The sequence below is a fragment of the Lithobates pipiens genome, unplaced genomic scaffold (assembly GCF_037356315.1).
Source record: "Lithobates pipiens isolate NorthernLeopardFrog02 unplaced genomic scaffold, aLitPip1_a1.2 Scaffold_28, whole genome shotgun sequence".
In the NCBI taxonomy this organism is placed as follows: Eukaryota; Metazoa; Chordata; class Amphibia; order Anura; family Ranidae; genus Lithobates; species Lithobates pipiens.
In genome coordinates this window covers 190259491-190272199 of record NW_027507789.1, presented here as the reverse complement: position 1 = coordinate 190272199, position 12709 = coordinate 190259491, and the positions used below count along the sequence as shown (strand labels likewise).

The following is a 12709-nucleotide window of genomic DNA, read 5'->3' as shown; positions in this document are numbered from 1 at the left end:
TAGTGTATCGTTACCTATAGCAGTCCTAGTTTCTAAAAGCTTGGCTTACTGGTACATGGCTGCCCCCAGGAACGCTATGGTCACTGGCCTGGGGTCTCGCAGAAATGTAGCCAGTGGCATGTGCCGGCCCCAAGCGGAGACATGGTCAACAATCAGGCCAGGAATAATACAGGGAGTAGCAAGGTAACACTACACTCGTCCATGTGGCGGTGATCAGGGATACTGTAACTGGTGTGGCAGTGATCAGGGACACTATAACTGTTGAGTTGGTAATCGGTGACACCGCAATTGGTGTGGTGATGACCAGGGACAATATAACTGGTGTGGCAATGATCAGGGATAATGTAACTGATGTGGTGGTAAAGGACACTGTAACTGGTGTAACGGTGATTGCGGACAATATGACTGGCATGGCAGTGATCAGGGACAATGAGTCGTGTGGCGGCAATCAGGGACACAGTACCTGCAGTGGTGGTCATCAGGTACCATATGACTGGTGCAGCAGTGATCAGGAACATTGTGAGTGGATGGTGATGATTAGGGACACTGTGAGGGGACTGGAGTGAATCCGGGACACTGAGTGGGTGGTGATGATTAAGGACAGTGTGAGTGGGTGGTGATGATTAGGAACACTGTGAATAGGTGGAAGTGATCAGGAACACTGAATAATGTGGTGGTGATTAGGGATACTGTCTGGCAGCACTGGACTGGTAACGTACTGCTGTGGCAGTGATCAGAGATAATGGCTGGCGGCACTGACATACAGTGATATCAGAGCAGCCAGTCACTGTACATGATCACTATGGTGACACTGTACTTGTTCTGTTGACTGTATGTACAAAAATATATATACAGTATTGGTCCAAGGGAGGCTCCATTGCCCCTCCATAGTTTGACACCTTAAAGTGGTAGGAGATATTTACAAAAAGACAGGCACCGCTGTCTACGGCGCATGTGTCGTAGACAGCGGCACGCAGGCACACTGGGCATGCTGCTGCTAGTAGCGATATGCCGTTCGTGGCAGCTCCCGTGCGCATGCGCGGGAGTGACCTCATCGCTGCTCCGGTGCTGTAAGTGGGCGGAGCAGCGATACCCGGAAGAAGATGGACGCTCCGTGCTACAGGGGACAGCGGTGACATCGCTGGCTCCTGTGTCAGGTAAGTGACACATAATGGGCTACTATGCAATGCATAGTAGCCCATTATGCTTTACCTTTGCAGGTAGACAAAGAGGAAATAAACCCATCAGGGTTTACTTCCTCTTTAAAGCAGAGTTGAACACCCATACGATCCGATTCCAGTGGGGGCCAGAAAAAAAAGGGGCCTGCAAACTGTATGGATGAACTTGCATCGCACAGACATCACATGTGATCTGCACAGTAATGCGGTGCTCATTACATTAAACAAAGGTAGTCACCACATTTGAGGATTGATAAGCTCACAGCTCTTTTTTGGGGCTTAATTCCACTTTAATTACCTGCCTTTCTCCTTACCATAATTATTCATGTTGCATTCGCCTTTTAGCCATGCCATCAAATTTTGATGGTTGCCATAGGCAAGCTCTTCACATACACAACTATTTTTTTCAGGCAAAGTGGCTTCTGCATATACCCACGACCTAATTGCAACTGTCAGTCGGCATAGTACAGCACAGCTCACAGCAACCTCATCTGAGATAAAGCGCTGCGTAAACTGTTGGCGCTATATGAATCGTGAATAATAATAATAATATACATTTTTTTTTAATTAGGCCTGCCTGTGTAATAATTTAATCAAAGAATATATCTCATCATTAGTCCATCATATGAATGCAAATTTGCCATTCATTTATTCCACTGTAAATCTGTTTTCAGTGGTTGTATGAATAGTAATTAGCACTGAAGAAGCTATACCCCTATGATGATCTGAATATATTAGACTGTTCCATGAGGTTTGGGCTTACTCGCTTTTGGGTAATACATTCATGTCAGGATCCCTATTGCAAGACATAGACTAGAAACTCGGCCATAAAACTAAGAATGGTGGCGTTCAGTCTTGGAGGGACTGCATTTTATTTTAGAGTTCTTGTTTTTTCTTCAGATACTTGTTTGGGTCATAGCTGCATACTGCATATTTCCACAAGGTGGCGCACCAGCACATGCCAATACACAATATTCCACATTTTGCACTGGATCCTACATTTGTATGCAATGCTGTGCCTTCAGCGTCACACACAAGTAGCATAGTTGACCAGAGGGAGATAGTAAGGAATACTGGTCTTCCCCGGGAAGAGATGCTGTGTTGCAGGCTGAATAATTTAGTAATTTCCTACTTCAAAAGCAATTAGGTTCCAGAGTCTATACGGCCTATTTTAAATGCAAACTCAAGAGTTTGCGGTAAGCCATGGCAGCCTGTCAGAGTGCGATTACTGAGAGGTAACAGCTGATCTGGTTTTTGCAGGGGCCCTATTGGAAACTGCCTATCTGCTGGGATGAAATCTACATTTTCAGGCATCAAACTTTTTCTTTGATTTTAAGCTAAAGCACAGCCATTCTTTATCTAATTTTGTAAGGCCTGGTTCACACCTATGCAGGTTGCAGTTTGCATATTCCAGGTTCATTTTGCATTTTTCAATACACGTTTGATCCATTGAAGTCTATAGAACCAAAAAACTGAAAAAAAGTCCCTGGCCCTTTCCATAAAATGCACAGATGTGAATGTGACCCATAGGAAACCATATTGAATGGACTGTAGTGTGTTTTTGCAAGGCTGAAAATGTTCTAAACAAATGCATAGGAAATTATGAACTTTGCTACAAGGCGGACCTTTTGGCTAGGGTGTTGGAACGATTCCCTTACCCTTTTACTAAAGTGCCTACTATGGTTGAACAGGACCTCTCCACACCCGACTTACGAGCCCTTCTTTGAGATTCTGGGCAGGAGCTACAGTGGCTTTTCTCCTCTTCCCCTCTGGCTATTGTTACGTTTGTGGTATAAAAAGGGGATGTCCTCCCTCCTGTCTACTGATCCTTTGCCACTCACCTCGCTGTTTGATCATCCTGTATTACCTCAGGGCATGGAATCCCACATGATGGGTCCTTTTACACGCTTCTCCTGGCCGATGGCAGGTTCCTTTGTACACCCCAGTATGGGCACCCCTATTGTTCCTGGGGGCCATAGCAACTGGCTTACTGCTCTTCGCCTGCCCTCCTCCTGCTCTGGCCTATTCTCTTCCTCCCAAATTCATAGACCCCTGACGGGTTATGAAAAGCTGTGCTCTCTCTCAGAAATGCCCAGACATCTACTTTCCTCCATAAATAACTACATGCATTAATACATGATCAAATCCCACCGTATACCAGGCGGTGGTCCACGGACTTGGGGAAAGAGCTCACAATGGTCGACTGGCAAAATTCATTCCACACAAATTTTCAATATCTTGTTATACTCAATTTTTTTTAAACTCCTCTCCAGATGGTACAGGGGTCCCCACTCATTACACACAATGTTCCCATCAGTCCCCTCTACTTGTTGGAGGTGTGGCTCGGATGAAGGGACTTCTCTCCACATATGGTGGGACTGTGCTGGAATTCAGCCCCTTTTGGTCTCTGTTTTTTTTTCCATACACGGTAGACTCTATGACCGACCCTTGAGGCCTACTCCAGAAATGGCATTACCATCTATGCTTCCAGGCCCCATAGCGTCTCAGAAACCCAGTCTACTGTACTTCCTGTCAGCTGCCAGACAACTGATCCCTTTAATTTGGAAAACAACTACTACTGCTCCGTTATCCTTGTGGGTTTCTACTGTAAATGACATGTGTATGGAGGAGAGGCTGGCCCTAGACAACGATGAAGTTTAAAGTTCTATGGCTTATTTGGATAGACTTTTCCACTTCAGATTCAGTGAAAACTATATTAACAACCGATGACTAAAGTACTATCGCTCCTTGACCAAATTTTTACTCGTTAGTCCTCCAAGATTCGCTCAAGTCCTTTTTTTTTTTTATTTCCCCCCTCAATTCCCTCCATTTCTCCTGCTCCTCTTCCCCTTTTCTTTCCTTTTCTCTTCCTTTGTCTGTTTTTCTTTCACCATAGCCAAATATGTTGTCCTCCAGGTATTAATTCTTATCGTCTTAAGCTAAATGTTTCTGTTTTTCCTTTGCCTGAGGTACCTGCCTTTATTGGTACGTTATCTATGTTTATGTTAACACCTCTTTTTTGATATATGGTCCATACTATGCAATTTATTCAGATGGATATGTGGATCTCCCGCTTTGTTCTTTCTGATATATAATAATAAAAACATATTTGACTCTAAAAAATGCATAGGTGTGAACCAGGCCGAAAACAAAAGCCTTCATGAAATTGTCTTTTTGTTTTCTGTCATTTTCCAAGACGTGTTTGAATCTTGATTGCTATGGGTCAACACAAGACAAGTCTTACATCTGACACATTGATAAATGAGGATTTTGAACACAGCTGTTGCAAAACTACAGGTGGCTTGCTAAAACTTGTTCAAAAGTCTAATTTGCCTGAAGGGTTACCTGCATACTTGATTAAAGCCGAAAACAGTGAGAATTTGGTTTGCAAGAACTAAAGTAACTTTTATTCTCAAATTTACCAGTGGCACACAATTGATGGAAAAGTAGGAACGTCAGAAATGTCCAGTGTCACTCAAACGTTGCAAGCAATTGTTAAAGAGGTTGTTCACTCTGGAAAAAATAAATAAAATAAATGTTATCAGCTACAAAACTCGTAGCTGCTGACTGTTAGTACAATGATGCACACCTGTCCCCCCTGCAGTCATGGCGCTCCCATCACAGTCCTCCTTGCAGTCATGGCGCTCCCATCACAGGCCTCCTTGCAGTCATGGCCCCCCATCACAGTCCTCCCTGCTGTCATGGCCCCTATCACATTCCTCCCTGCATTCATGGTCCCAGTCACAGGCCTCCTTGCAGTCATGACCCTCTCATCACAGTCTTCCTTGCAGTCATTGTGCTCCCATCACAGTCCTCCCTGCTGTCATGACCCACCATCACAGTCCTCTTTGCAGCCATGGCTCTTTCATCATAGTCCTCCCTGCAGTCATGGCCCCCCATCACAGTCATCCTTGCACTCACCCCCCCATCACAGTCCTCCTTGCAGTCATGGCCTCCCATCATAGTCCTCCCTGCAGTCATGGCCCCCCATTCACAGTCGTCCTTGCAGTCACCCCATCACAGTCCTGCTTGCAGTCATGGCCCCATCACGTTACTCCCTGCAGTCATGCCCCCCATCATAGTCCTCCCTGCAGTTATAGCCCCTCCATCACAATCGTCCTTGCAGTCATGGCCCCCATCACAGTCCTCCTTGCAGTCATGGTCCCAATCAGTCCTCTTTGCAGTCATGGCCCCCCATTACAGTCGTCCCTGCAGTGATGGCCTCCCCATCATAGTCCTCTCCCTGCAGTATCCCCCCATCACAGTTCTCCCTGCAGTCATGGCCCCCATCACAGTTCTCCCTGCAGTCATGGCCCCCATCACAGTTCTCCCTGCAGTCATGGCCCCCATCACAGTTCTCCCTGCAGTCATGGCCCCCATCACAGTTCTCCCTGCAGTCATGGCCCCCATTACAGTCCACCTTGCAGTCATGGCCCCCATCACAGTCCACCTTGCAGTCATGGCCCCCATCACAGTCCACCTTGCAGTCATAGCCCCATCACAGTCCACCTTGCAGTCATGGCCCCCATCACAGTCCACCTTGCAGTCATGGCCCCCATCACAGTCCACCTTGCAGTCATGGCCCCCATCACAGTCCACCTTGCAGTCATGGCCCCCATCACAGTCCACCTTGCAGTCATGGCCCTCCCATCACAGTCCTCCTTGCAGTCATGGCCCCATCACATTCCTCTTTGCAGTCATGGCCCTTCCATCATAGTGCTCCCTGCAGTCATGGCCCCCATCACAGTCCTCCTTGCATTCACCCCCATCACAGTCCTCCTTGCAGTCATGGTCCCCCATCATAGTCCTCCATGCAGTCATGGCCCCCCCATTCACAGTCGTCCTTGCAGTCACCCCATCACAGTTCTCCCTGCAGTTATGGCCCCCATCACAGCCCCCCCCTGCAGTCATGCCCCCCCATTAAGTCCTCCCTGCAGTCATAGCCCCCCATCATAGTCCTCCCTGCAGTCATGCCCCCCATCATAGTCCTCCCTGCAGTCATTCCCCCCATCATAGTCCTCCCTGCAGTCATGCCCCCCATCAAAATCCTCCCTGCAGTCATGCCCCCCATCAAAGTCCTCCCTGCAGTCATGCCCCCCATCAATGTTCTCCCTGCAGTCATGGCCCCCATCAAAGTCCTCCCTGCTGTCATGGCCCCCCATCAAAGTCCTCCCTGCTGTCATGGCCCCCCATCAAAGTCCTCCCTGCTGTCATGGCCCCCCATCAAAGCCCTCCCTGCTGTCATGGCCCCCCATCAAAGTCCTCCCTGCTGTCATGGCCCCCCATCAAAGTCCTCCCTGCTGTCATGGCCCCCCATCAAAGTCCTCCCTGCTGTCATGGCCCCCCATCAAAGTCCTCCCTGCTGTCATGGCCCCTCATCAAAGTCCTCCCTGCTGTCATGGCCCCTCATCAAAGTCCTCCCTGCTGTCATGGCCCCTCATCAAAGTCCTCCCTGCTGTCATGGCCCCTCATCAAAGTCCTCCCTGCTGTCATGGCCCCCAATCAAAGTCCTCTTTGCAGTCATGTCCCCCATCACAGTCCTCTTTGCAGTCATGCCCCCCCATCACAGTCCTCTTTGCAGTCATGTCCCCCCATCACAGTCCTCTTTGCAGTCATGCCCCCCATCACAATTTTTATAATTTTGTTCCCACAAATAGAGCTTTATTTTGGTGGTATTTGATCACCTCTGCTCCCTCCCCTTTCCTGTTTAAAATCACAGTGTCCCTTGCAATCTTTGCCTCCCCTGCAGTGTCTTACCTATAGAAGGACATAGGCAACTAGCAGCCTGTGTCTATTCTCTCATGTCTCCCGACCAGCCGCTGATGTCAGCCTATTAGCAGAGCAGGGGGCAGGAGTGGCTGCAGATCGGGACAGAGAGCGGGAGCTGCCAAACTTCTCATATTAACAAGCAGGTGATCACACGCTTGTTATTATGAAAAGTCTCCTGCTCTCTGTCCAGGGGGCAGCTGTCGCTGTCGCTCGCTGTCCCAATCTGCAGCCACTCCTGCCCCCCCCCCCCGCTCTGCTAATAGGCTGACGTCAGCGGCTGGTCGGGAGACATGAGAGAATAGACACAGGCTGCTAAATGGCCCGTGGTCCATGACAGGACTCGCCTCCTGCTGTGTGACATCAGCCTGGTGATCAACAGGCCACGGACCGGTACCGAGCCACGGTGCGGGGGTTGGGAACCCGTGTGTTAGTGTATCTTAACCATGTCAATACCAGGCACGTTCTCCCCTTCCCGCCCAGGACAGTTTTCAGCTTTCAGCTCTATCGCACTTTGAATGACAATTGCGCGGTCATGCTACACTGTACCCAAACAAAATTTTTATCATTTTGTTCCCACAAATAGAGCTTTATTTTGGTGGCATTTGATCACCTCTGCGATTTTTATGTTTTGCTAAACAAACGAAAAAAGTACAAAATTTTTGAAAAAAAAGTATTTCTTTGTTTTGGTTATAAAATTTAGTTTTCTCCTTCACTGATGGGCACTGAAGAATTGGCACTGATGAGGATGCACTGATATGCAGTATAATTAATGGGCACTGATATGCAGCACTAATGGGCACCAATAGGCGGCACTGATATGCAGCACTGATAGGTGGCTGTGATGGGCACTGACAGGTGGCACTGATTAGCAGATAGGCGGTACTGATTTGCACTGACAGATGGCACTGATGGGCAGCACTGATGCTGAGGTACTGACAGGTTTTACTGCTGGGCACTGAGATGGGCACTGACTGGCACTGTGGTGGGCACTTTGATGGGCATTTATTGACACTTTCATGGGCACTGTGAGCCGTATTTTTATGGGGCACTGACTGACACCTTATGGGCACATTTTAAAAGGTGTTGTAGCACATCTGAGGGGGCTGGGCTGATAATCAATGTGCTGATTTTCAGCACAGACCCCCCTCTGACATGGAGAGCCGCCGATCGGCTCTTCCTGTCAGTGCAAACCGAGAAATGCTGTTTACCGGCACTTCCTGGCTCACGCGATGGTCAGCTGTGATTAGTCACAACTGATCATGTGGTAAGAAGCCTCTGACAGGGGCTTCTTATCAGGATCAGAGATACGGGGTGTCAGACTGACCCAATGGGCGCGCGCCGGCATATTATCCTGCTGGACGTCATGTGATGCCCAGTCAGGATAACAGAACCACTTCCCGGCTGTCGTTCTGCATACGGTGGGTGGGAAGTGGTTAAAATGCCCGTACATCTAACACTCCTCTACCCCTAGACTGATAATGCTGCTGTCCAAAGATGCCCCGGTGCTCCTTCCTGCAGAGTGGGTGCGCTCTAATACAAGAGGTGTCTTACTGGCCAGATCACCAGGTGAAAGCAGAGGGGAAAATGTGTAAAAAATATGTAAAAAGAAAACACATGCAGAAAGCAGATCCAAAGATTGGTAAGCTACAATATATGACATTTTTGGTTTTAGGTTTAATACCGCTTTAAGGATCACTGCATGTTGGAATAAAAGAGTCTTAGATAAAAAGACATATTTAGGTTTGCTAGTAAGGAAGAAACAGATACAAATGTCTATTGTGTAGGATGAAATAATTAGTGGTGTTTAAATTAATATCCTCCTCTTCAATGATTTTCTTTTTTTTTTTTTTTTTTTTTTAAACCAATAGTCTAGACCCAGGTCTCCTGGCAGCTGTCTATAAAGAGCGTGCCAAGAGTGTTTTTGTCCAACATCTGTCTGGGAAAAGCTCCCCATTTCCACCTTTACTGCACAGAACGTTTTCTGTTGATAGGAGCTTGGAGAAAGTGTCAGAGTGCTCCTGCTTTCTTAGCTTGTTGGTAATTCAGAGAGCACCGCTGTACAAAGAGGAATACGGTAATGCAGGATTGCACTGGTGCACAAATAGAGATGCCTGTGTGCAGCAGAGACAGCGAGAGAGGGACATATGATATACCAATTCTCAGTGCAACTTAGGAGGATCTACCCTCACATCGGATCACTCCCCCCCCCCCCCCAACCCCCTGCAGGAAAGCTCTACCTTGGTTCTCTGTACATATCATGATGTGCTTTTTCCAGTCTTGATGGTGAAAAGGCAGACCCCTGAGCACTGTCTGTCTGTCTGGTCCACCGATCTGGGTTCTGTAATAGCTCTGCATCTGCCAGTGCTGAGGACTTGAAGGAGCTGTCCGCAGTGCTGAACTTACCCAGCCCATGTCTGCTCTGGGATCCCAAAGTTTGTTGGATGTAGAGCGTTGTGTTTTATCTGGATAAAAGCAAATGGTTTCTTTACGGTGCTTTTTCTCTTGTGCGCGGCGAGTAGACAAATCCAGGCGCAGGGTATTCTTGTCCTGAATGAATCAGCCCTAGAGCACAGACATCTTTGCCAAGTTTTCAGCTTAGTAACCAGTGCTGTCATCCAAACAGTGACAGATTGAGAATCTTTTTTCCCTAATGTTTTGTTTCCTTTTTTTTTTTATTTTTTATTATTTAGACATTAAAGAAGATTTTAAATGACTTAATATCCAGCGTTCTTCATGGTGGTCCGTATAGGATTTCTCAACGACTCCGTAGGGTAATTAACCCGCTAGAAAGACTAAGAACTAAGAGAAGCCAAAGATCACGTTGATTCTTCATTTGTAACCTAGCTGAGTGGGCAGATTCATCATCCTGTGGTCTTTAGTCCCTTATGCTTGGAAAGCATCTAAAAAGTGTCAGTAAATGAAAAGGAGAATCTGCATCGGAGAAAAAAACAACACAATGATCTTGGCAGCACCTGGGTAATCATTCCGGAAGGCTTATTCGTTGCACACCTGCTTTGAACACTTAGAGTTGGCAGAAGAAACCGAAGATATTTCAACACCTTCACTTTTCCCCTAAATGCTTTTCACTGTCATGGCAATCTGGCTTCCCTGGGAAGGAGAAACGTCTTTCCCTTCCTGAAGTGAGTGGGAGACAACTAGTTGCTTATGTATTATCGTGCAAGCACTTAAGGATTTCTTCCGTCGAGTAGGGAAGGTAATGTACTCACATTAATCTGAAGATCAAGGATACGGGGGAATCTTGAGTCTTTTTTTTTTTTGCACCCTGAGCAATGAGCATAACATGAAGATCAGGCTATACATACAAAGACATCAGTGTTTGTAGACAAGGCAAATTAAATAGAGTGGGTTTATCAGAGGTGCTTTCTGTGATATTCTCAAACTGCCATGCTTATTTTGCCCAGGGTATAGCAACTAGCCTGCTTTTTGCTGGGCAGTTTCATTTCAGCTATCATTCTGGGCATTGCACTGACTGAATGAATGAGGGGGTGGTGGTACCCAGCTGTTCTGCAGATGCCCAGCGTGAGATGCCCCCCTACTGGTGAGTCCCTGGGGGTGTGTCATGACTCGAGAAGAGAGGAGCCGGGCTCCAGCTGGCAGCTGCCCCTCAGGTGTGGCCAGAAGAGATGCCCAGGTGGTGCCCCCCACGTGCTACGCCAGGACAAAGCAACGCCGTGCCTTAAAGCTACCCTCTCTGGAGCACACCAAGCTGCATGGCCTGAGATATATATGCTCACCAAGGTTGGCATTTCAACGACGTGCATTTTGGTTCCTTGCCTTCTTCACATCGCTGGGACTCTTACTGTCTTGGTCATCCAACAGGTTGCTCTATTGGTTATCTTTTCCATCTCACACCCGAGTGCAGCTGGAATGGAGCAAGGAGCTGGTCTTTCCAGCTGTTACCCTTTGCAACAACAACCCAGTTCGATTTCACAAGCTCAGCAAAAGCGATCTTTACTTTGCAGGTTACTGGCTGGGACTATTGTTGGCCAACCGTACAGCTCGACCCCTGCTGGCAGAGCTTCTGCCCGAGGACAAACACAAATGGTTCCACAAACTTGCAGATTTCCGGCTTTTCCTGCCACCTCGGGACTTTGATGGGATCAGTGTCGGGTTCATGGACAGACTGGGCCATCAACTGGAAGACATGCTGCTTTCTTGCCGGTATCGAGGTGAAACTTGTGGCCCACACAATTTTTCCACAGTGAGTGCCTTCTCTCTAACTGCATTTTTCTAATTTTACTTTGTTCTTTGATTTTTTGCTGTATTGGTTTTATGGTTTATAAACAGTGCAGTCTTCTTGAGTGACACATCTATTTAAATCGATTATATTCAGTACTCATTTTCTAGCCAGCATATAAATAGAATTCTCTTAACTATTTATAGGCAGAGTTATAAAAAGACATTGGGAGCATTTATACATGTAGGGCAAGTTAAAGATTGCGTCATTTCAAAACTTTAAATAAAAAACATAATTTTTCATTTTTTATCTTAGACATTATGTGTAATAAAAGAATCATTACATATTAATTATTTAATCATAAATGCTTAGGATATCTGGGGGAAAATTTATATATATTGCAGCCACAGCCTAAGCTTTGACTCAGTTTGTGATTTTAAATGGCACCCATTTTATTATGTGTGTTTGCATTTTTCTGATGTCAACCCTTCATATTTGTGGCTAGCAGTTAGTTTGCAAGTTATACAGAGTTTACTCTAATTTTCATTTTTTTAATATCACTTTTTGACATAGCTTTCCCTTGACAATCTTGTACATTCTCACGCATACTACTGAATAAAACAGTGTCTAGTAAATGGATGTGGGTTCTAATTATGGAAGAGCAAATGAAAATCCACAACATTGTCTGAATAGCCAATTAGATTTTTTATTTTTATTTTTTGCGATGAACATTAGTCAGAAACAAGTTTAGTCTATGTGTAAGAATACCCCTATAATAGAAAATGAATTGCAGGCTCCTGGATATTTGAAGACAGATTAATGTAATGAACTGGAACCTTAACACACTAATTAGCTCTCAGCATGAAAAATAACACATATGTGGTATGCTAGGCATTGTCAGTATGTGTTACACGGTGCCATTTTAGGTTGAATAATGCAAAAAGACTGTAAATGTCTCCAGAGGAATGTAAAAAACATTGTTGGACATACAGAAGTGCTAACTTTATCAAGCATGATTCTTTATCTACTGTTCCATGTAATGGGATACCAGTGCAATTATGTGCCTGACTCTCTGAAAGATCTTGTCTGTCCTACCAACTTTGGCCCATAATGCTGATTAAGCGTGCATGTTACACAGAGAGGAATAGGGAAAGCTCCTATTGGGGAAAGCTCCCTGGTGGCTGAAGGTTTTGTTTACTGGTTGAAATGTAATCAGCTATGGTGGTAAGGTGACTCACTTAGGGTTTGTAGCCACGACCACCTTTGCAAGACCCTATGGATCTTTATCTTCCACTTTTACTACTCCTAGGATACTGAATCCCCAGGTCTTTCCAACGTTTCTTTGCGCAGGGAGATTTCCAGTGACCTCCACAGTGACAGGGTGTTCTTTAGGGGCTTCCTCACAGCATCATTTTAGAGACTGCCAGATGCATTTAGGAAGCCCTCACAATGATGTGTGTGCCTACTTGTATTGTACAGAGTATCACAAAAAAAAAGGTTAACAGGGGTAGCGTGGTGCAGTAACTGTTGTATACCTAGTTAAATGAAGCACAAGCCACCTCCT

General features: G+C 46.2%; 1 protein-coding gene across 2 annotated transcripts in view; it reads left to right on the top strand.

Annotated features, from left to right (window-relative positions):
- Nucleotides 1-12709, top strand: part of ASIC2 (acid sensing ion channel subunit 2) — a 1070968-nt gene that overhangs the window by 545810 nt on the left and 512449 nt on the right. Inside the window, exon 1 of one of the 2 annotated variants that reach the window (XM_077460168.1) lies at nucleotides 10218-11169. The exons of the other annotated variant lie outside the window; for it this stretch is intronic. Within the exon in view, the coding sequence (XP_077316294.1) occupies nucleotides 10528-11169 (642 nt within the window). The 5' untranslated portion in view covers nucleotides 10218-10527. Of the gene's footprint in view, nucleotides 1-10217; nucleotides 11170-12709 lie in introns of those variants that run through there. 2 annotated transcript variants of the gene reach the window in all.